General features: G+C 49.1%; 1 protein-coding gene across 1 annotated transcript in view; it reads right to left on the bottom strand.

Annotated features, from left to right (window-relative positions):
- The window catches only part of LOC144807259 (arf-GAP with Rho-GAP domain, ANK repeat and PH domain-containing protein 1-like), a gene marked incomplete at its 5' end in the record, with an annotated part of 56,791 nt that overhangs the window by 9,356 nt on the left and 23,943 nt on the right, over positions 1–23,492 (bottom strand). Inside the window, 2 exons of the mRNA XM_078673106.1 lie at positions 4,123–4,240; positions 7,284–7,349. Coding sequence (XP_078529232.1) covers positions 4,123–4,240; positions 7,284–7,349 — 184 coding nt within the window. The remainder of the gene's footprint in view (positions 1–4,122; positions 4,241–7,283; positions 7,350–23,492) is intronic.

The raw sequence follows: 23,492 nt of genomic DNA, 5'->3' as shown, positions 1-23,492 counted from the left end.
AGCGCTCAAAGAGGAAAATACCTTTTTGCCAAATTGGTCATACCGCTTCGATTCCCGATCGGGCGGGGCCGACGGGAATGCGGACTGTGAAGTGGAGGCCTGGATCACCAGACTCTCCGGGGAGGGATGGGTGGAGAGGAAGGCAGGGTCGTCCGAGCACGGACGGTGACGCCTGGCAACGTTCCGGTCAACCGGCGCACCGGAAGCGGGCCTGGACCTGGTGCCCAAAAGGACATCCGTCAGGGCCTCATTAAACGGCAGCAGAGGCTCCTGAGGGCATGACTGCGGTTTAAACACTTCGGTCAGAATGTTAGGTTTGACCTTAGCGACGGGGAGCTAAAGGCGCAAGGCCTTGGCAGCCCTCATCAGGACCACCGAATAGGCAGCCCCCGCCTCAGACGCCACAGGGGAAGGCGAGACAAACCCAGGGTTGGGCGACTCGTCCAGACCACTGGCATCACCCAAGTCACCTACCCAGTCCACGTCATACTGGCAGGCACGGGATAAAGGGTCCTCAGACCCCTCCCAACCCTCTCCATACTCGTCCTCATCGCCGTAGTCTGGGTCGACGATATAGACCGGCTCCTCGGGGTCAATGGGCCCCATCGGCGCCGGATCCGGCGTCGGACGACGCCGGTCCGACTCCGCATCAGGAGTCAGAGAGGGAATGGGGGTGGCGCCGCGCGGCGCCGGCGCCGGGGACCCGACGCCGGCCGGAACCGACGGCGGAGTCCCGGCGTCGCGCGGAGGCGGCACCACGGGATGGCCCAATGGAATCGACGCCGGAGAGGCCGGTAGACCAGCCGGCGACGAACCTGAGGGGCCCAGCGGCGCCGGGGCCGGAGCCACCGGCGGCGTCGGGGCAGGAGCACCCGAACCGCTCGGGCCCCCAGACGGGACCGACGGGCCCGCAGGCGCCGTAGGCCCCGCCGGAGGAGACCTCGCCCTCATAGCCATGAGGAACGCATCAATCTCCTCGCGCGACGCGCCTTCCCCAGGGCCGACGGGTATGGGGCAGACGGCGTCGGCGACCCACGAGGGGCCGCGGGGGTGGGGCCACCCGAACCCCCGGCCGCATCACGCGGGCGTCGGGGGGAGTCGGGGGTGCGATGACGACGCCCCGACTTCTTACGCTTACCTGACGAACCGGAGGAATGGTGGCGACTCCCGGAGCGCTCATGGCGGCTCCGCGATCGTTCCCTCGACCGCTCCCTCGACCTCCGACCGGACCGGGACCACTCTCGACGCGGGGCCGACACTCGGAACTCGAGAAGCTTGCGGGACCGCTCCCGCCTAGCTTTACTAGTCAAGGCCCGACAGTCGACGCAGGACTCCACGTCGTGGTCCGCGCCCAGACACCGGAGGCAGAGTCGATGGTGGTCGGTGACCGACATCATGCGGTCGCAATCGTTGCAACTCTTGAAACCGGGCATCCTACCGGCACCGTAGAAGATTTATAGTTAACAAAAAACTTGGTCAAAAGACCGGAGTACTGCTCTTCGGATCTGCGCTAACTGGCGCGGAAAAAAGAAGAACTGACGTCAGCGCGCGGAGGCGGCGTCTATATACTCCAGCGACGTCATCACGGCGCACGACGCCGACGACGGACGCGGAGCCGCAGGGGACGCCTGCAGACGACGCCTACCGACGCGCAGGGGTACTGCTACGCAAAAGTTTCCGGATCCAGACTGACGCCTGGGGATATTCTAAGGTAAGGAATCTAATACTAACCTGTTTCTTTCAGATAGAGACAGCAGGAGGATGCTACAATTCAGGTAAAATGATGAAAGTTGAAGCATCCAAATCACTACACCGTGCTGCCCTTCAATCTATCTCACTTCCTTCCTGAGGGTGTCTAGAAGCACTTCCAAGCAAGCCTCGACTATAGCTATCAGCCATGGACAGAATGTACCAAGAGCTTCTCTGGAAGTGGGTGGCTCAATTTTCTGAGGATACCTCAATGGGATATGGCCTATCAAAGAGAATATCAAGTGCAAATGCCTTTTTTACAAGTTTTAATGGACTTCATAAAACATCTGGCGATGAGACTAGATGATGTGGAATGTCCAGAGGTCAGATAAATAGGAACAAGGTACAGGGTTGTAGTCGTATGTGGTAGGAATTGGCGCCTGCAATGAGTGTACGCATTATCTGGCTATAGTGTGCGTGGGACGGTGCCAATAGGAGGGGGTTAACCTTAAAGCCCCTAATTTACAGACCAGAGGCCACTCAAAATTACTACAAGCCTGTGCACACGTCAACATTAGCCGCAGAGTAATTTCTCTGTGTCATAAGTTTTCGCAAAACGGACATTCAATGTACAGAATGTATTAAAAATAACGATGAACAGTCAAGAGTATTGCGTTTTTCTTTTAATCCTGAATGGTTGCCCAGCCAACACGTGTTTTATCTGGGGAATTACCCCAAGACTTCTTCAGGGCTTATGGAAATGGGAAGGAGATCATAAATCTGTCTGCCGGTTGTACTTCCGTCCCGGCTGGCTAATGAGTGAGTGTTTCTCAATACATATGAAGGGTCCGGAATAACGACCAAAGGTGGAGCAAGTATAGGGGCTTCACTTTTAACCAGTTGTACTTCTGTCCCGGCTGCAAAGAGGAGGTATTTCTAGACCAACGTGCGGTCCAGAGTGTGCATCGAAAGGTGGAGCAGAGGGTAAGGGCTTCACTGTATGGCGAGTATGTTGCTCGTATCAACGCGGTATTGCAGTGCCTGGGTATCGGCAGCGCATCGGTGTAAGGCCCACAATCAGGGAAGTATGGCCCAATGTGGGTGTCTGTGGAAGCGAGTTCGCAGTGTATAAACAACGACTGCAGCGTCTGGGACCGACCCCATATGTATTGAGAAACACTCACTCTCATTAGCTACCCGGGACGGAAGTACAACCGGCAGAGAGATTCATGATCTCCTTCCCATTGCCATAAGCCCTGAAGAAGTCTTGGAGTACGTCCCCAGACGAAACACGTGTTGGCTGGACAACCGTTCATGGTCAGATAAATAGGATTTCGGTTTTCTGGATAATGAGGAACTGTCAATTTCCTTACCTCAAGCACTTTACATTTTTCAGACAGTTCACTAATTAGTTGCAGAGTTCAGCATTCTCTGTGTTCTTGGGGTGGAGCAGAGTATTATCTGCACTCTCGTGGCATTTGATGTTGGTAGTTGCCAAGTCACGGTCACCTGGACCATGTAGATCATGAAAATGTTTACTAAGAACCATTTCTCTTGAAGGACACCACATTTGATGAAGATGACTTTGGTGAGGAAGGGCTCCATTTTATCCTGCTGGATCAGGTCAGACAGGAAGGCAGTTAACCAAGCAAGGGCGCTGCCCTCACAGCACCAGATAAGCCACAGTTGAGCAGCACGTGGATGGTGAAGGTCCTGGAAGCTGAATTTAGAGGAGTGGTGCTTAATCTTTGCCGAGGGGTCAAATATGCTCTTAAGTGTTTGAAGTTTCCTGCATCACAGGAGGAAAACAGGCCGGAAGCCAGGTACGATATTAAGGGGTCACCAGATTTATGAATGGATGTAATCATATTATGGTTTTTAAATAATTGATAACGCAAAAGAAACCAGAGATGGAAGAGCTATGGATCATAAGTCAGGATTGTAGTTTGGCTTCCTTAGGGAGGAATAGCTTTTGCATACTCAAAACTATTGTTCACAAGTGCTGTGGAAAGCAAGGTATCTAACAGTATTTAAATAATGTTTATGGACACTGGAAGTCAAGGTTCACTCCTGCACTGCTGTAGATGTGGCTGGCTTTTTAAATGAAGACAGGATTTTGCCCGTGTCCTCCGAGTAGCCAAGACTGAACTGAGGCTGGCCTGGAAGCAGCGCAGGAGTTTTTAACTTCATGCATTGATGGAAATGAGTGTGTAGTTGCTGGTAGGTTGATGGCACTTTATGTATCGCTTTCTTTTTTTTTTTAGAGGATGGTTTCACTCCTGAGGACGTACAAGTGGGTGGATGTGTAGTGGAACCAAGATGTTGCCTAGTCCACTGGTAGCAGCGATATCAGAAATTTACAGGGACAATGTCACCACAGAGCAAACCATAAGAACACAGTGAAGCTTCACACATACACCTTCCACGCCTCACCTGTCTCTTCTTTCACGTTCACTTCAAAGCAGCTCCAGCAGTCCTTCTCCTTCCGCTGGACCTGCCTCCGTTCCAAGACCTCAAGGGTAAGCTGGTCAGCGGTCATGTTGCCCGGAATCTGAAGACAGACAGTGGGATGGGTTTTAAAACGTCTTCTTGACAATCAGCCCAACTTCGCAAGCATTCCAGCGATCTCCTCCCCACACCACCCTCTTTGCTGCTCCATCCCACACTGCAAGCAATTGTGATGAGATCTCATTACGTGCATTTTACCATGCAAACGCTTTAAGAACATTGCTCTGTTAAACATTTTGGAAGCAATTGATGACAGAAATACAGTTGTTTACAACCTTAGAAAGACCCAATCATCTCTACAGTCCTTCATGCATGTGTAGACACTCTTGACCAGGCAATAGATGGTGGTAAGAATGTACTATCATCAAGTATACAATTGTGAACTGTACATTTTTTCCCAAAGCAAAGCTGAAAAACAAACCAAATATAGTATCTCCAAAAACACCTAAAAGAAAAAAAACACGCAAAAAAACACTGGCCTATTGCAAAAAAAAGGGACTTTGCAAAAATAATTCCTTTGGAGGTTTGAGAACTTCTTTTTGCCAATATCATGGTTGGCAGGAGAAAACTAGATTTGATTGGGCATCCATCGGGAAAGGTCTGTGGTATCTATTTTTTTCATGCAATCCGCTTTACAGCCGGCATCATTCCGACACGCCTTGCAGCATTTTGTCTGCTCTTGAAATGACCAGCCGCTTGAATGTTTGCGACAAAGCACTAGTGTGTGTGTTTGCAGGCAGCTGTATGATCCAATATTTTGCACATCCAAACGGATGCATCAAGTTTAGCATTAATGACCCTCTAAATAAAGTCTGCAGTTCAGGCACACTCAACTCATTTATATATCTCAATACGTTTTTATATTCTACATAATGTCTCCCTTAACGATGCCAGGAATTAATGTTCATATTATAAATATTTGCATAACTTTGAAAGACTTCAATATTTCACAGAAATGTGAATAAATACATAAGAACGCTACTGAAGATTAAAAATCTCTAGCTTCAAATGCACAAAAAACACATTTTCCTTCTTCATATTTGCTAAATTATTCTCCAAATATCAAAACAAACAATTTTCCAAAACCTGATTTACATTTGCGAAGTTATAGATATTAGTATTTATGAATAAACATTTATCATTTTTCTTGGGTTATTGCATATATTGTAGTCACTTGTAACGTATGGATCTTGGAGTGGGTTACTAAACCGCGTGTGGGTTATGCAAGTGTTGGCGATGTCGCGCGTGTGCGGTGCAACAGTACAGGCAGTTTCATGTGTGTCAAATGTGGGCATATGTAAGTGGCCTGGCTGGTCGCCTGTTGGTTTAACAACAGTTATAAAGACCTTTAGAATGTAGTCTGCAACCATACTACACTGAGTGGAATAAACTTACAAAGCACCACATTATAGAAAACGTGGACTACAATTACCAGGTTTGCAGTGGCACAAATGATCCAAGTTAGAGCTGCATGCCCAGGGAAGAGGACCCGCGTGCATGCAGTAGTTTGGAAATATCAGTAAACATGAACATTAAAATAGAATAGACCGAACCCTACGTTAGAGGTCCGGTTGACATAGTGCAACTGAGACCTGAATTTTGGGAGAGGTGGATGCGCACACGTTTTCTGAACTGGCGTCTGTAGGTATGCCAGAAGTTGGCAACCACCAGGTATTACGCTGTGAAGTCACAGTGTGGAGTGGACTGACCCCTAGCCCTGAAGAAGTTGCCGATAAAGAGTGTTAGGCAATGAAACATGTTGGCTTCATATAAGTTGAAACGAAGTACGACAGTAGCTCTTTGTTTTTAATGTGAGTAGACACCTAGCAGTGAATAAAATTGATCGCTGTGCGACGGGGTGTCTAGCTCGTTTTTAGCGGGTTAGAACCATACAATTCATGGAGCGAGCTCTAACTCAGGGGTCAGGTTTTTTCAGATTGTTTCACTAATTGAGTTGGACACATCTGCACATTTATTTTTCAGTGGAAAGGTACCGATGATAAGTGGAACACATTGATGAGTACCTTTCAGTAGTTCCCTGGCGGTTGTTTCCATGAGGTCGCTTCCCACTTTTCACACACTTTTTTTTTTACACACTTTTTATGATTAAAGGGTTTTAGGAACTGGTGGTGGAGTCACAGATACAGGCAGGATTGTGTTTTTTAGGGAAGAGATGGGAACACCCTGTATTTTTTTTTTTTTTTGCAAAATAGTTTTTATTGCAGACATTAAATGCAGCTATTACATCACAGGATTAACACCTATTAACTCTTACATTCTACTGTCTCCAATCAGCATTATACACAGCCTGGTGGCCCACAACCCGGAGGTCGGGCGGCGATAAATGGAAGAATTCTCTAGGCCTGGTAGGGCGGGTCAGGGAACATCCTGTAAGTACAACAGAAGTATTGCGTGTACTATAAGTATCCTCACCAGGAAGAGAGGCAGGTGATCTTCAGGACACTATCTATTAGATATAGAGCAGGTTTTTTGTGATGAATAATTGTGAGTGGGGGGCAACCTGCATCTTTTCCCTCTGAGCTCCTGTTTGCAATGGTCACACCTTACGGTGCCAATGAGTGTTAACCAACGTGACTTCCATTGTATATCTGTCTGCACTACAGAAGGCATGGATATGTCTGTAATATCTTACATTTATGCATACAGAAACCATTTATAAAAATAATGTTATAAAGTGAAATAGAGGCCTTGTATTTGCTGGCATATATTGAGTGGCAAAAAAACCTCAAAAGGTGCCACAAATTTTATGTTTTATAATGTTGCAGAACAATAATAAGATCTTTTGTAAATTACATTTTCTCTTGTACATATACATTTGATTTGCTTCCTTTCTGGTTGGGGTGCAGTAGCAGTGGGAGTGCAGATAATCTTTGAGCACCACAGGGCACTTCTGGAAATGTGCTGCACAGATCTGGGTGGTTTACAGGTGGACTTACATTGCTCACCGGGTGTCAGAGTGCTGGGGTGGCCAGGGCGCCCCTTGAGCACTTTTGTGGCCTGAAATAAAGGTGCTTTCTGAGGTGATTATGCATTAAACCATTCAGTACTTATCTCTCGTGCTGTACCTTAATGTTCTGATCTTTATCCTCTGACTTTTCCTCGAAGGACACAGCGCAAATGAAACCTACCTTCTGTAAGAGAGATTGCAAAGATCATTAGACAAGCCTTGTTCAATGTGCAAAATCTGTTCCCTTCATATATTACATTTCTCTTAATTCTACACCTATTAAGACACCGTTTGGTTGTTTCTTTGCTGGCATTGCAGACTGAACCTAGATTTTCTAGACTGCCCCCCCCTACTTGATTTTCTAGACTGCCCCCTCCCCCCACTTGATCTGCCACTGCACCATAGGAACTCTGTGGTAACAAATGCATAGAGTTTTCCAATCTGCAAATTAGCCCATTCAGCGCCTTAACCCCTCCCCTGCTGGTGACGGAACCACTCCGTCATCAGCTGCGGTCGCGCTGTGCTGATGACGGAGCAGTTTCGTCACGGCCCACTCGGCGCGCCTGCGCGGAGCGGATTCCGCGCCTGCGCTGAGTGTTCCATTGAGCGGGCGGGGCCGTGACGGAACCGCTCCGTCATGAGCACAGCTCAACGGCCGCCCCGCCCCCTTAGCACTGCGGCGGAATAGCCGCCGCAGTGAAGGGGTTAATATAAAATGCCTGAAAATGTATACACAGTGATGACGATCCCCACAATCACACAGTTAGGATTAGAGGGTGTGTTCACCGGCCAGTGTGAGTCACTCTGAAAAATAAAGCGAAGACCCATAAGCTTGTAAGCTTGTGCTGTCACATACGTCTTGGATGAAGTTTCCAAACCACTTTACACTGTTTGCAACAGGTTCGTCTTTAGCAAGCCCGATCAGTGGTGGTAAGACAACCTCTACGGTGGCCATTATTTTACCATCCCCCGTCTGTCACCAACATGACCTCTAGTGTGTCCCTTACTTTATTTAATACATTCTGTCAGCGCTATGTTCGATATAGTGCCCGATAGCGGTCAGCACCAGGCTCTTTATGGGGCCTATTACCTTTCAGCACTCTGCCCACTATGATGCCCATTAGCTGACTGAGCATTGACTGTCAAGTTTATATCCAATATGGTAAACAGCAGTTTACAATGCCCAATCTGTCAGCTCCATGCCTTCATGGCATGCCCAAGGCCACTAGAATTATATGACAGGAACGAGCAAATAGTGCGACAGACTTGACTAAATTATGCGTCAAGAAAAGGCAAACCATGCGTCATAACACAACACAATTTGCGATCATTTAGATTTATTAATTTGTCATTTTACAGAAGCTAAATCTGCCAGGGCAAATGTTTCTCATTAGTACCGGTATAACACCCAAATAAAGCTATAAGTAACTGAAAGGTGATGAACCAACCTGTGTGAAGGGCATTCTACTCTGCGGCAACATGTTGCTGCCTTTTTTAGTAACTTTTGATCTGTTTGAACTAGACACAACACTTGATTTTTCTATACTTGCAAAGTATGCAACAGATGAAGGATTACGTGGCAAAAGCAGCAAATTAACAAGTTACTTACCTTCGGTAACGCTTATTCTACAGTTCCACCTGTGGATTCCTCACCTTTTGAATTATCCCAAAGCGCAGCATTCCACAGAAACCTTTCTCTCAGCTCTCCTACATCGACGAGGACGTCACTATGGAACGGCTCTGCATGCGACTCGGCATGATGTCATTGGAGCCTCGAAAAGACCTCGTTGGCGTGTTGATGTCTGTTTTACCCATTTTTTCTGTGCCTTCGAGGCAAACCAGTGAACTGACAATATTTTCATAAGTATATACAGTATGCAAACACAGTCAAAACTGGGAATTCTTCATTATAGACATTTGCTAGTGACAAGCATAACATTATTCAAACGACAAATGACATAAAATATATTTTGATTATTTTTCTGTATAAGCAGACAGGCAACGGGGAGGTGGGTCCCTGAGGAATCTGTAGTCAGATACTGTATCCACCAGAAAAAGTGTTCTGATGGATACATCTGCCTATGGATTCCTCACCTTTTGAATACAATCCTCAAGCAGTCCCGCTCCGGGTGGAGGGTGTCCTCCTACTTATACCTATAAATCCTGCATCACAGAACTCCTCACCTCGGAATCTAAGCAATAGAGGTTCGTAAAAGTGTGGAGGCCCAAGTTGCCGCCTTGAAGATGTCTAACACAGAGACACCTGTACCTAAAGCCAAAGAAGAAGACTTCGCTCTCGTGAAATGAGCTTGAATACCTTCAGGAGGCTCCTTCCAGGCCAAGGCATAGCAGATCTTTATACAGAGGATAATCCACCTGGACAGCGTTCTCTTGTGGACTGCTTTGCCCCTCATCTTGCCCACATATCTAATGAAGAGTTGATCGTCCAACCTGAAGTCCTTGGTTCAGTCCAGGTAGAAGCAGACCGGCCTCTTGGACTGCCCCAAGTGGAAAGGAGTGACCGCCTTAGGCAGTAAAGCAGGTCTGGTCCAAAAACCATCTTATATGCATGGAATGATGTAAACGGAGACTTGGAGCTAAGAGCCCGCAGCTCACTCACCCTCCTAGCGGTAGTGACTGCAACCAAAAGGAAAATGCTACTTACCAGTATGCATCTGTTCTTGGCTTGTAGAGCTGCAGAGTTACACACTATGCATAGATCACCACCTAGTGTTGGGCCCGGATGTTTGCAGTTGTTTTTGTCCTGAAAAGTCTTTGGAAGTCACGAGATAGGTGACTCTTCCTTTGGATTACACTGCGCATGGGCATCGGCTCCATCCTTAGATTGTTTTTCGCCAGCAGGGAAATGATGGAGTTTTGTAAGAAACAGGAAGGATGCTCATGTAAGCTGTATCTAATTAAGATAATACTGGAACAGATAAGGTAGCCGGGGAGGCAGGGGGCGTGTGTAACTCCTCAGCTCTACATGCCAAGAACAGATGCATACTGGTAATTAGCATTTTCCGTTCAAGGCATATGAGCTGCAAATTACACACTATGCATAGATTGTATAGCAGTACCCACTCTTAGCGGTGACCACCGATATCTGTTGTAGTAGTTTGAAACAGTGTTTTGAGTACAGCCTGGCCCACAGTAGCTTGTTGTTTAGTTTGCACATCTACACAATAGTGTTTTGTGAATGTGTGTGGTGTAGACCATGTAGCTGCTCTGCAGAAATCATCTAAGGGAATGTTCCCTAAAAATGCCATTGAAGCCCCTATCCTTCTTGTAGAATGGACTTTAGGAGGAACAGATAACATATGTTTAGCTTGTGGTAGCAAATTTGTATGCATTGGACAATCCACCAAGCTATCCCAGATTTTGTTATGGGGTTGCCTTTGTGTGGAGGTTGAGAAAGACATAAAAAGTTGTTTGGTTTTACGAAAGGGTTGTGTTCAATGTAGTAAAGCAATGCTCTTTTGACATCTAAGGTATGAAGAGCTCTTTCTGCGACTGTTTGTGGCTGTGAGAAGAATACGGGCAGCTCTACAGATTGATTGAGGTGGAAGGGCGAAATGACTTTAGGAAGGAATTTAGGATTGGTTCGGAGAACAACCTTATGATGCATTTGCAGAAAAGGTTCCTGAATGGTTAATGCGCGTAGCTCGCTAACTCTTCTTAGAGAAGTAATAGCTACTAGGAAAGCGACTTTCCATTTTAAGAATTGCAGCTCACATTTATGTAAAGGTTCATAGGGAGGTCCCATTAACCGTGTGAGAACAATGTTTAAATTCCACACAGGTGAGGGTGGTGCTCTAGGAGGAATTATTCTTTTGAGGACCTCTATTAAAACCTTTATGCCAGGTACTCTAAAAAGTGATCGATGTTGTCTATTTTGTAAATATGCTGCCGTGGCAGCAAGATGCAGTCTAATAGATGTGTATAAGTTGCATCTTTGGAGGTGTAGTAAGTATCCTATGATGTGTTGAATAGACACATCTAGGGGATTGATGTCGTTATGACAATATATTACAAAACTTTTCCACTTGGCTGCATAGCATGCCCTAGTGGTCGGGCGTCTAGCTTCTTTAATAACGTTCATACAGTCAGGGGGAAGGTTGAGATAACCAAATTCTAGGACCTCAGGAGCCAGGTCGCAAGGTTGAGCTGAGCTAGGTCCGGGTGTCTGATCTCTCTATGGTTCTGTGTTAGGAGGCGTGGTGACAGGTATAGCTTTTGGTGCGGTACCACAGAAAGTTGCAGCAGTGTGGTGTACCACGGTTGTCTGGCCCAAGTTGGAGCAACTAGAATGAGAGTTAGGGAATATTGCTGTAGTTTGCGCACCACTAGTGGAACCAGTGGGAGTGGTGGAAAAGCATACGCAATTTCGCCTGACCAGTTAATCTATATCGCATTGCCTTTGGACAGTGGGTGTGGATATCTGGCGGCAAAGCTTGGGCATATGGCGTTTTCGTGGGTGGCAAATCGGTCTATCTGTAGTTGTCCCCACATCTGAAAGAACGGTTGAAGAACTTGTGGATGAAGTTCCCACTCGTGGATCTGTTGTGACTGACGGCATAACAGATCAGCTATGGTGCTTTGTACCCCTGCAACATGTTGGGCTTAGAGGAAAATGTTTAAAGATATAGCCCATCTCCATATCTCCTGCGCTAACTGGGAGAGTTGGAGAGAGTGTGTCCCACCTTGTTTGTTTATGTAGTACATGGCTGTCATGTTGTCTGTGTGGACTAAGACAGCTTTGCAGGATATTTGCTTTTGGAATGCTTTTAGGGTTAGAAATATGGCTAGGAATTCCAGGTGATGTGGAGTAACTTTTGTTGCAGTGTCCAGCTGCCTTGCATGGTGTGCTCCAGTAGGGGAACCCCCCCAGCCGGAGAGCGATGCGTCTGCTGTTATAACTATTTGAGGAACTGGCTCTAGGAACGGTCGCCCTTTTGAAAGGTTTTTAGTGTTCCAGCATTGCAGAGAGCAGTGAGTCCGACCTACCAACACTAGATCTGTTAATTGACCTTGAGCCTGGTTCCATTGCCGTGCTAAGCACTGTTGAAGAGGACGCATTTGGAGTCTTGCATGAGGCACTATGAATATGCAAGAGGCTATCATTCCTATAAGTTGCATGAACACTCGAGTTGGAAGAGAGTGTTGCGGTTGGAATTTTGTTAGAAGAGATTGCATATTTGTTATCCTGGCAGGAGAGGGATAAGCTAGCGCTGTTGAGGTGTTTATTGTGGCACCGAGATATTGTTGTACGTGGGACGGTTGCAGATGGGACTTGGCGTGGTTTACTGTGAACCCCAAGTCGTGGAGTAATTGGATGGTGGTGTGAGTGTGTTGTGCACACTGACTGTATGAGCTGGCTTTTATGAGCCAGTCGTCGAGATATGGGAAGATGTGAATGGGCTGTCTTCCTATGTGTGCTGCTACCATTGCCGGGTATTTGGTAAACACTCTTGGTGCTGTTGTGGCGCCTCCCAGAGTACTTTGAATTGATAGTGCTGACTGTCCAGTACAAATCTTAGATACTTTCTGTGAGCTGTGTGAATTGGAATGTGGAAATAGGCGTCCTTGAGATCTACAGTGGCAAGGAAGTCGTTTTGTAAAAGGAGAGGAAGGACCTGCTGGAGTGTGACCATATGGAAGTGGTCTGATTGTATGTACAGGTTTAGTGGTCTGAGGTCTAGAATAGGCCTTAGAGAGCAGTCCTTTTTTGGGATAAGAAAGTACAGGGAGTAAACACCCTTGTTTTGTTGATGCAGTGGAACTAGTTCTATTGCGCTCTTTTGTAGGAGGGATATTACCTCCTGCCTTAGCAGAAGCAAATGTTCTTGTGATATTGGGCGCCGTTTGGGTGGTATGTTTGGGGGGGCGTAGATGTTAGTTTGAGACAGTAACCTGATTGAACTATTTGTCGCACCTACCTGTCTGATGTGATGTTGGTCCATACAGGAAGGAATTGTTGTAGTCTTCCCCCAACTGGAGTGGAATGTGATGGGGAAGTGTAGGATAGTCATTGAGCAGGGGTGGAGGCAGAGCGGGAGTTGTTCGTTTTGCCTCTGCCATTGTTGTTGTTACCCCTGTAACCTCCTCTTTGGTAAGAAGTAGAGGGACTATCTGAGGAGTAGCCTCTGGTGGTGCTTCTGTATGATGAGTGACGAAAGGAGCGTCTGGGAGGTTGCGACTGCAAGGCTCCCATAGATTTATTTGTGTCTGTATCCTTTTTCATTTACAGAAGGGATACGTCCACATTAGGCCTAAATAAGTGATGCTCATCAAAGGGTTGATTGATGATAGCACTTTGGACTTCAGGTTTGAGACCTGGAATCCGTAGCCATGCATACGCAAAAGGACACTGGTATTGATTGCCCTTGAAGCAGTATCTGCTGCATCTAGGGCACAACAAATAGAGGTATTGGTGATAGTTTTACCATTTTGTATAAGTTCATTGGCCCTATTTTTGCACTTATCTGGAAGGTGCTGCATTATGGATTCTAACTCATCATAATGTGCCCTGTTGTACCTTGCTAGTAGTGCCTGAGTATTGACAATACGCCATATGTTTGCTGCCTGTGACGCCGTTCGTTTGCCTGAGGCATCCAGGAGTTTAGACTCCTTATCTGGTGGGGGAGCCTCGCCTGATGTTTGGGAATTGGCTCTTTTGCGCGCATTGGAGACTACAAGGGAGTCTAGTGGTGCAGGCCCTTTAATGTAGGCTGGATCTGAGGGGGCAGTCTTATACTTCTTCTCAATTCGGGGGTTGATGATTCGAGCCCTGACTGGATCTTTGAAGACCTCTTGCGTGTGCTTAATGACCCCTTTAAGCATGGGTAGAATAGAGGTGGACTTTTGTGCGGTGTCAAAGGTATCCATAAGGAAATCCTCCTCTACTGGGTCAGTAGGTAGGTCAACCCCATGGTATTGGGCAGCCCTATGGACAAGTTGGTTAAATCCCATAGTGTCCTCTGGTGGGGAAGGCCTGGAGGGGTATATGTCATCTTGTGGCATGTTAGGGACGTCTGGGGTGCTATAATCATCCCACGGGTCGGGTGAGCCAGTAGGACTAGGATTATCTAGTGACTCTTTATCTGCACCACCCCCTGTGTCAGAGGTGTTATGACCGTTGTCATCATTTTCTAATGGAGTAGGAGATGGTGTAGGGGAGTGATGTGTCAGGGGAGGAAGTGGTGGTGGAGGAGGAGGAGGAGAAGTTATCCTTAGAGGAGAGGTTGCAATATCTTTCTTCTTAGGATGAGGAGCCGGTGCAGGTGTGTCTAATGGTCGTTTTTTAGAACTAAGAGTCAATCGACCAGTTTTGGAATTCCTTTACAAGAGTCTTTTGTGTAGGATCTGGATGAAATAGTTCCTCTGTGGGAGGTAGATCCTTCGGTGCCGAGGTCTTTGGTTCCATAGGCTTTTTCGGCACCGAATAGGTAGCATCTTTTGGCTTTGAAACATGTTCTTTTGCAGTGTGTTTGGCCGGTGGAACGTGTGTTTTTTTTTGTTCTGAGGCCTTTTTCGGCTCTGAGGCATGGGAGTCGGAAGAGCCAGTGCCAGTCTTTGGCACAGAGTGCTTAGATGTGGATGCAGCTGGTGTGCAGGAGGAAGAAGATGGCTTCTTTTTCGGTGCCCGTAGGTGTGTGCCGGCACCGGGGGTAGGCTGACTTGAGCCCAAGTCACCTAAAGGCTTATTAGGCTTCTTTGCCGAGCCCGAAGGCGGGGCATGGGAAGCAGTCTCTGGGTGTGCACCCAGGCCCGAAGGCGAGGGTGTGACCAAAGCCTTTTTGGAGGGTGTTAAGGAAGAGTCGGGGTCGACGTGTGTACTTACGAACCTCTGTGCCGGAGTGATGTCATCGACATCTGAGTCGTCGGCCTCGGAGTTGCTGTTGACGCTATGTTCTTCCTGCTGTCCTGGCACGTTGATGCCCTCTTGGAAGATGTCGTCTGGGATCGAAGATGACGAGCGAGCCATGGTTCTTCAAGCTCGTCGGCTCGAATCGTCTTCTTGGAGCGGAAGCAGGCACAAGCAGAACAGTCTCTGGCCTGGTGCTCCGGTGATAGGCAAAGGTTGCACACCTCATGGAGATCGGTGTGGGGAAACTTCGACCCACATTGAGGACACTTCTTGAATGGCGTCCTTTCCATGAGCCAGAAGATAAGGCCCAGGTAGGGCCGAAGGCCTTCGTCGACGACTTCGAAGTCGTGAAGAGTCATCGTTGATTGGAAACGCGTTTGAGACAATACCGCCGAAAAGGGTGAGGACTGCACGCCGAAGGAGAATTGGTTCCAAACCGGAGCGCAGGAAACCCATCCGAGCCTGATGGCGGAAAAAAAACAATCTAAGGATGGAGCCGATGCCCATGCGCAGTGTAATCCAAAGGAGGAGTAACCTATCTTGTGACTTCAAAAGACTTTTCAGGACAAAAACAACTGCAAACATCTGGGCCCAACACTAGGTGGCGATCTATGCATAGTGTGTAATCTGCAGCTCATATGCCTCGAACATATAGTTTTAAAGGCTAAGAGCCTTAAGGGACAACTATGTAATGGTTCAAAGGGAGAACCCATCAAAAAAGGGAGAACCAAATTCAAAACCCACTGAGCCATGGTTAAAGGAGTGGGAGGAAACATATTTGTGAGACCATTAATAAATATCATAACTATGGGAGATTTAAACAACGAGGGTTGATCTGGTAAACAGAGAAAAGCCGAAAAGACCAACAAGTAGCCCTTAACAGTAGCTACTGCACAACCCTGTTGTGCTAGGGAAAGAGAGAAACTGGGCCAGCGAAGGATCAATCGATCTCTCCCCACACCATTCAACAAACTTGGCCCACCTACCAGAATAGACAATTTGGTGGATTGTCTTCTGGCGGATAATATAACATTCACCACATCCGGTGGGAGAGATAAAGAGCTCATGTTGCTCTGTTCAATCTCCAGGCATGAAGGTGCAGGCTCTGGAGGTCGGGGTGCAGAACCTGCAGCTGAGAGAGGCGGTCTGCCCTGAGAGGGAGACGAGCGGAGGGTGCGATGAAAGGTAAAGGAGATCTGTGTACCACAACCTTTGCAGCCAATCCGGGGCAATCAATATAAATTGGTGAATCTTCCACAGAACTCGAGGAAACGCGTACAGAAGCTGAGAGCCCCAATCTCACTGAAACGTTCCCACCACCGATCCCGGCATCGAATACTGGAGATTACAGAACGCTGGGCAGTGCACGTTCTCGTGAGTGGCAAACAGGTCCAACTGAGGTAACCCGCAAATACCGAAAATATGAAGAATCACCTCCGGATGGAGGCGCCACTCGTGCTCGGCCGAAAACAGCCGATCATGCAAATCTGATGGTCCTGAGTTCAGGACCAGAGTCGCAGAGCTTCTCTGCAAAGAAGATCCAATCCTACACCTCCCTCTTTGTTGATGTCCCACATCACAGTACTGTTGTCCATTATTATCTAAACCGACCAACCACGAATGGAGCGCAGAAAGGCCTTGAGAGCCAAATTTATCGCCCGCAATTCCAGAAGATTGATGTGAAACAATCTTTCCTCTGGAGACCAAAGACCTTTGACCTCCAGATCACCCATATGGGCACCCCACCCTAGAGTGGAGGCATCGGATATCACTGTGGCCACCAGAAAAAAGAGGTTGAAAAGGCTTTCCTTGAGACAGGTTGCCTAGAACTCTCCACCATAACGGCTATGCTGCAGTGTCTCTGGAGATCCTGACCACTTCTTCAAGATCTCTGTTGTGTTGAAACCACTGTCAGTGGAGACACCACTGGAGGGCCTTCATATGCCAGCGTGCATGGTTGACCAACGGTATGCAAGAAGCAAACCGACCGAGCAAGCGCAAGACCGTCAGGACTAAAACAGCTGCTCCATTCTGAAAAAGTTGAATCACAGCTTGGATATCTTGAATTCTCTGTAGAGGGGGGAAGGCACAACTGACAGTAGTGTCAAGTACTGCCCATGAGAACCGGCTGCGCTCAGAGGGCACCAGGTGAGATTTGGGTACATTTATCAAAAACCCCAAGTTGAACAACAATTATGTCATTACTTGCATATGATGTAACACCATCTCGTCGACATTACTTTGAGTAGCCAGACGTCCAGATATGTGAAAACAGGAAACCCTGACCTCCTGAGATGTGCTGACACCACCACCATCACCGTTATGAAGACCCGAAGTGCAGACGTAAGGCCAAATGGAAGGACCACAAACTGATAATGTTGAGTCCCCACCGTACAACAGAGATACTTCCGATGTGACTTCAGGATGTGAATGTGAAAAATACCCATCCTGTAAATCTATCAACACCATCCAGTCTTCCTTCTCCAGCGCGAGGAATGCCTGACATTTTGAATTTCTCCTGTTTGAAGTAAAAATTCCAGCAGCCTTGACCGCTTTCCTGCTCTGAAACCACCTCAATTGCACCTTTTTGCACCAAGGACCGAACCTCCTGATGGAGAAGCAGAAGGTGCTCTTCCGAGCACAAGCCCTGACAGGGAGGGATAGGAGAGGGGAACGCCCGGAAGGGTAGGGCGTACCCATTCTCTAGGATGTTCAACACCCAGAGATCTGTAGTAACAGACCTCCATTGTTGTAGAAAATGGGACACCCGTCCCCCTTTGGGACAAGTATGTTCTAGGATAGTGGAGCTAGAGCGGTTTCCCTGTTGCACCAGTGGGAGGGGCAGAAGAAGAGGAGGAGGATATCTGTTATTGTCACGCAGCACCCTGCAGGCAACCTCTGCCCTTTCCCCTATAGGATCTGTATAGGATCTGTACAAGGGATTTGCCTGCTGGTGATGCTGCAGCAGCTGTTGCCTGGCACGAAAGGACAAGTTCCTCCCAAAGCCACAAAACTTGCAGAACTATCCAAACGAAGCTGCTGTGCTGAGATTGTAGTCCTAATGACCTTGCTGTGGCTTTACTGTCTTTAAAGTGCTGCAGCGCCAAATCCGCCTTAGCCTCAAAACAGGAGAGATCCATCCAATGGTAGATGCAGTAAAGTAGCTTGGACATCAGGAGAGAACCCTGAAACACACAGCGATACGTGCTTCATAGTAGCCACAGATGATCCCATCAGACTGTATCACTTGACGGGCAGCAGCTTGGGCATCTGACAACACCTCCGAAAAAATGCCCTTGGACCTCCTCGGGCAATCTTGGGACCACCTCCCTGGTGGAGTCCATGAGGGCCTGGATGTAGCGCCCCAAAAGGCATGTGGCATTCATCGACTTGAGGGCCATACTCCCCAACGAGAGCACCTTCTTTGTAGCTTGAGCCATGCGTTTTGACTCTCTATATGCAGGAGTATATTGGGAAGGAACCTGCAAACTGCCTTGAGGAGCATGAAGCCTGGACAACCAAGCTTTCCAGCGAAGGATGAGTGGACAGAAAAGCAGGATTTCCCGGAGACACCTTGTACCTCCTTGCCACTGTAATGGAAACCACTGGAGCAGACACTGGCTTCCGCCAGTCATCAAGAATGGGCTTAGTCAAAGCCTCATTAAAGGAAAGTAAAGGCTCTAAAATAGAGTAAGGAGAATGGAGCACCTCCGTCAGGATATTAGACTTTAACCTTGATGCAATTCCATGAGCTCCTGGTCACTGCGTGATAAGTGGTCACCTCCTGTGTCGGCAGACCCTGTGGAGATGAGATTTTCCATTCAGGAGAGGTGCCCAGGCCCCTAGCCTCCTGTAAACCTTCAAAATCTGGGTCAGGATCCACAGCCTCACCATGCTCCTCCTGGTACTATTCTTCTTCCAAAAGTCTTTGTGCCTCTCTCTGAGCTCTCATCCTCGGAACTGGCATCAGCGGTGCCAGACGTGGCACTGGTGACTTTGGGATCAGCATCGAAGGGAGGTTCACAGGAACAGGAGTCGATGCTGGTCGAGGTCAAGTCGGCGCTGGTTCGCAACCAGATGGCACTGAGGACAAACAATCCAGCAGTACTCGCCCCTCCAAAGATTGTAACGCCGTCGAGAATCTTGGCGTCGGAAGAGCCAGCTCCTTAGAGCCATAGGCAAGAAAGGCATGAGAGGTGCCTGAGGAAAGTGAGATGGCAAACCTCCCAGGGAATATGCTAACAGGCCTGTGGGGCCAACAGGCGCACCAGTAGGGTTTGCCGCTATGGCGAACAAACCTAAAAATTACCTTAAAAAATGCAATTGATCTGAACCCGGAGTCGGGAAAGCAGGATACATCAGATCCGAGACAGCAGGCTCTAAAGCCGCTCAGGAAGGCACCAAATTCGGCTCCGGCACCGGAGACCCCGGAGCCAGAGGTAGAGTGGTTGTTTTCAGTGTCTTCAGAAACAGTGGAGGTGTTGCATCTCTAGGAGCCGGTGGAGTCACTGCTCTCAGAGCTGCAGTCTCGTCGGGTGAAGGAGACAGAGATCCCATCCCTTCGATGACGCCTAGGACATGGAGACAACGACTTCAGAGTTGCATCCTTCGATGAGTGACACGAAGAACCATGGTGCCTCTTTTTCTCATGTGTCTTCGACGTTCTTGAAGTAAGTGGAGTCGGCGACTTCGAACGGGTCCTTGATCTTCTGCAACCCCTCTTTTGCTTCTTCTAGTAAACGACTGAGTCTATATTTATTGTTCTTGATATTTCTCTTAAAAGGGACCATTGTTGTCTAAAAAGAATTACTCCCAAGGTCCCTTTCTGACTTTAATTGGGTCCCCTTGTTGCTTTCAAATATATATTTAGCGCAATCGCTTGATTGCAAGGGCCTTCCTTTGCCCACCACTGTCACAAGTGGATCACCTTCCTGTTCTTACTTACACACCTCCCACTGTTCCCCCATCCCCAATTCCATCTGAACACTCCCTCTGCTATGACTGACAACACTCCTGTACTCGGATGAGTACATTAAAAAGATTTGCGAAGGCCCATCCTTCTTTACCAACTCAGAGAAAATACCAGGGATTAGTAGCACTAACCTCTCTGATGATCTGATGGGGTAATGAGGGAGGGTGTCTTTCCACAGCAGTGGAAAAATGCGGTGGTAAAACCTCTGCTTAAGAAACCCTCTCTAGATCCAGGGGTATTAAAGAACTTCCGCCCCATCTCACTGCTCCCGGCCCCGCGAAGATGCTTGAGGCCCATTTAAATGGGCATCTTGCTGCATTCGTGGAGAACTCGGGCTGCCTGGATCTTTCCCAGCATGGTTTCAGGAGGGAACATAGCACCGAGTCCGCCCTCACCCTGGTGCTCGATTCCATCCGTATGAGCGTGGATGGGGGACGGACATCCCTCCTGATCCTTCTGGACCTCACAGCTGCCTTCGATACCCTGTCTCCCCGTGTCCTAACATCTCGACTGGGTGAGATTGGGGTCCGGGGGGCAGCCCTGGGGTTGCTCTCCTCTTTTCTCGATCATAGAGAGCAGAGGGTAATGCTGGGAAAATTTCTATCTCCATCCCTGTCTGTGCAATGTGGGGTCCCTCAGGGGTCGGCGCTTAGTCCCACCCTTTTTAACATCTATGTGACCCCCCTTGCCAGACTTATTAGATCTTTTGGGATGGAGGTAGTCTCCTACGCGGATGACACCCAGATCCTCGTGTCCTTCTCCCAGTCAGCCGAGCTGACAGCCTCCAGTTTTAGATCTTGCATGGAGGCTGTCAGCCAGTGGATGATTTACAACTCACTGAAATTGAATGGGGAGAAGACCGAGGTGATGGTGTTCGGCGGAAAGGAAGACATTTGGTCTATGGAGTGGTGGCCTGACTCATTGGGTGCCTGCCCTAAACCTACCTCCTCGGCTACAAATCTCGGGGTCATGATTGACCCCACCCTTGGTATGTGCCTACAGGTCAACAGGACGATATCTACCTGTTGGGGCATAATCCACATCCTGAGGAAAATTAGGAACTACCTTTCCTTGCAGGCAAGAAGGCAACTGGCTGTCGCTCTTTTGGGTTCTCGCCTGGACTACTGCAATGCGCTGTATGCTGGACTGAATATGAGTCAGCTGCAGCGCTTGCAGGTAGTCCAGAATGCGGCAGCCAGATTTGTCCTTGATCTTCCTCGTCGCTCTTCGGCCACGCTGGCCAGGAAGCAGCTTCACTGGCTTCCGATTAAGGAGCGGATAGTTTTTAAGTCCATGTGTATGGTCTACAAGGCTCTGGCGAAAAGAAGCCCTACAGGCATTGGATCCATCCTGTCCTACTACAACCCTGGCAGAAACCTCCGCTCCTCTAATCATCTTCTTCTCTGCGTCCCACGCATTCGGAAAACCAGATGGGGCGGTAGGGCTTTTTCCCATCTGGCTCCCAAATGGTGGAATGATCTTCCATTGGAGCTAAGGTCCCTCCCCTCTCTCCAGACTTTTAGAGCTGCCCTTAAAACACGTCTTTTTGCACAAGCGTATGAGTAGACGTACCCTCTATTTCGATCCTTTTTGTTAATCAATCAATCAATCGGGTCATTTGTAAAGCGCACTACTCACCCGTAGGGTCTCAAGGCGCTGGGAGGGGGGGGGGTGCCGCTACTGCTCGAACAGCCAGGTCTTGAGCTTCTTCCTGAAGGAGAGGTGGTCTTGGGTCAGGCGCAGATTGGTCGGAAGTGAGTTCCAGGTCTTGGCGGCCAGGTAGGAGAAGGATCTTCCTCCTGTTGTCGCTCTTCGGATGCGGGGGACGGCGGCGAGGGCGTGGTTGGTTGATCTGAGGAGGCGCTTGGGAGTGTAGAAGTTGATCCGGTTGTTGAGGTAGCTCGGGCCTTGGTCGTGTAGGGCTTTGTGCGCGTGGGTGAGGAGCCGGAAGGTGATTCTCTTGTTGACCGGGAGCCAGTGCAGATCTCTCAGGTGTCCGGAGATGTGGCTGCGTCGGGGGATGTCGAGGATGAGTCTCGCCGAGGCGTTCTGGATCCGCTGGAGTCTCTTCTGGAGTTTGGCAGTGGTTCCGGCGTAGAGGGCGTTGCCGTAGTCCAGTCGGCTGGTGACGAGGGCTTGGGTGACCGTCTTCCTCGTCTCGGTGGGGATCCACCGGAAGATCTTACGTAGCATGCGCAGGATGTTGAAGCATGACGAGGAGACGGCGTTGACTTGTCTGGTCATGGAGAGGGAGGAGTCCAGGATGAATCCCAGGTTGCGTGCGTGGTCCGTCGGTTTGGGTGCGGTGCCCAGGGCGGGGGGCCACCAGGAGTCGTCCCAGGCGGAGGGCGTGGAGCCCAGGATGAGGACCTCCGTCTTGTCTGAGTTCAGTTTCAGGCGGCTGGTCGTCATCCATTCGGCTACGTCTCTCATCCCTTCGTGCAGGTTGGCTCTGGCGGTGGCGGGGTCGTTGGTCAGGGAGAGGATCAGCTGGGTGTCGTCGGCGTAGGAGATGATGTTCAGGTTGTGTTGGCGTGCGATGGCCGCGAGGGGGCTCATGTAGACGTTGAAGAGGGTTGGGCTCAGCGAGGATCCTTGGGGTACGCCGCAGATGACTTTGGTGGCCTCTGACTTGTACGGTGGTAGGCGGACTCTTTGTGTTCTTCCGTCGAGGAAGGAGGTGATCCATTCCAGTGCCTTCTCCTGGATTCCGATGTTGCTGAGGCGCTGTACTAGGGTGCGGTGGCAGACAGTGTCGAAAGCCGCGGAGAGGTCCAGGAGGATGAGGGCCGCTGTTTCTCCGTTGTCCATCAGAGTTCGAAGGTCGTCGGTGGCGGCGATGAGGGCGGTCTCGGTGCTGTGGTTCGCTCGGAAGCCGGACTGTGAGGGGTCGAGGGATCCATTCGTCTCGAGGAAGGCGGCCAGCTGTTTGTTGACGGTCTTCTCGATGACTTTGGCCGGGAACGGGAGGAGCGAGATGGGACGGTAGTTCTTGAGGTCGGTGGGGTCTGCTGTGGGTTTCTTGAGGAGAGCGCTGAGTTCGGCGTGCTTCCAGCTCTCGGGGAAGGTGGCGGAGTCGAAGGAGGTGTTGATGATGTCCCGCAGGTGGGGTGCGATGACAGCGTCGGCCTTGTTGAAGACGTGGTGAGGGCAGGGGTCAGTCGGAGATCCGGAATGGATGGAGTTCATGGTGCGGATGGTGTCTTCGGTGCTGATCGGGGTCCAGGTGCGGAGGGTGGTGGATGGTGGCGTCGTTGCGGTTGTGGCTTGCGTTGGTTGGTTGTTGAAGCTGTTGTGTATGTCCGTGATCTTGTTGTGGAAGTAGGACGCGAGGGAGTTGCAGAGGTCTTGCGACGGGGTGATGTCGTTGTTTCCGGCGTTGGGGTTGGAGAGCTCTTTCACGATGTTGAAGAGTTCCTTGCAGTTGTGTGCGTTGTTGTCCAGCCGGTCCTTGTATGCATTTTTCTTGGTGGCGCGGATCAGTT

This window comes from Lissotriton helveticus, unplaced genomic scaffold (genome assembly GCF_964261635.1).
Source record: "Lissotriton helveticus unplaced genomic scaffold, aLisHel1.1 SCAFFOLD_1498, whole genome shotgun sequence".
Lineage (NCBI taxonomy): Eukaryota > Metazoa > Chordata > Amphibia > Caudata > Salamandridae > Lissotriton > Lissotriton helveticus.
This window is presented reverse-complemented; position numbering and strand designations above follow the sequence as displayed.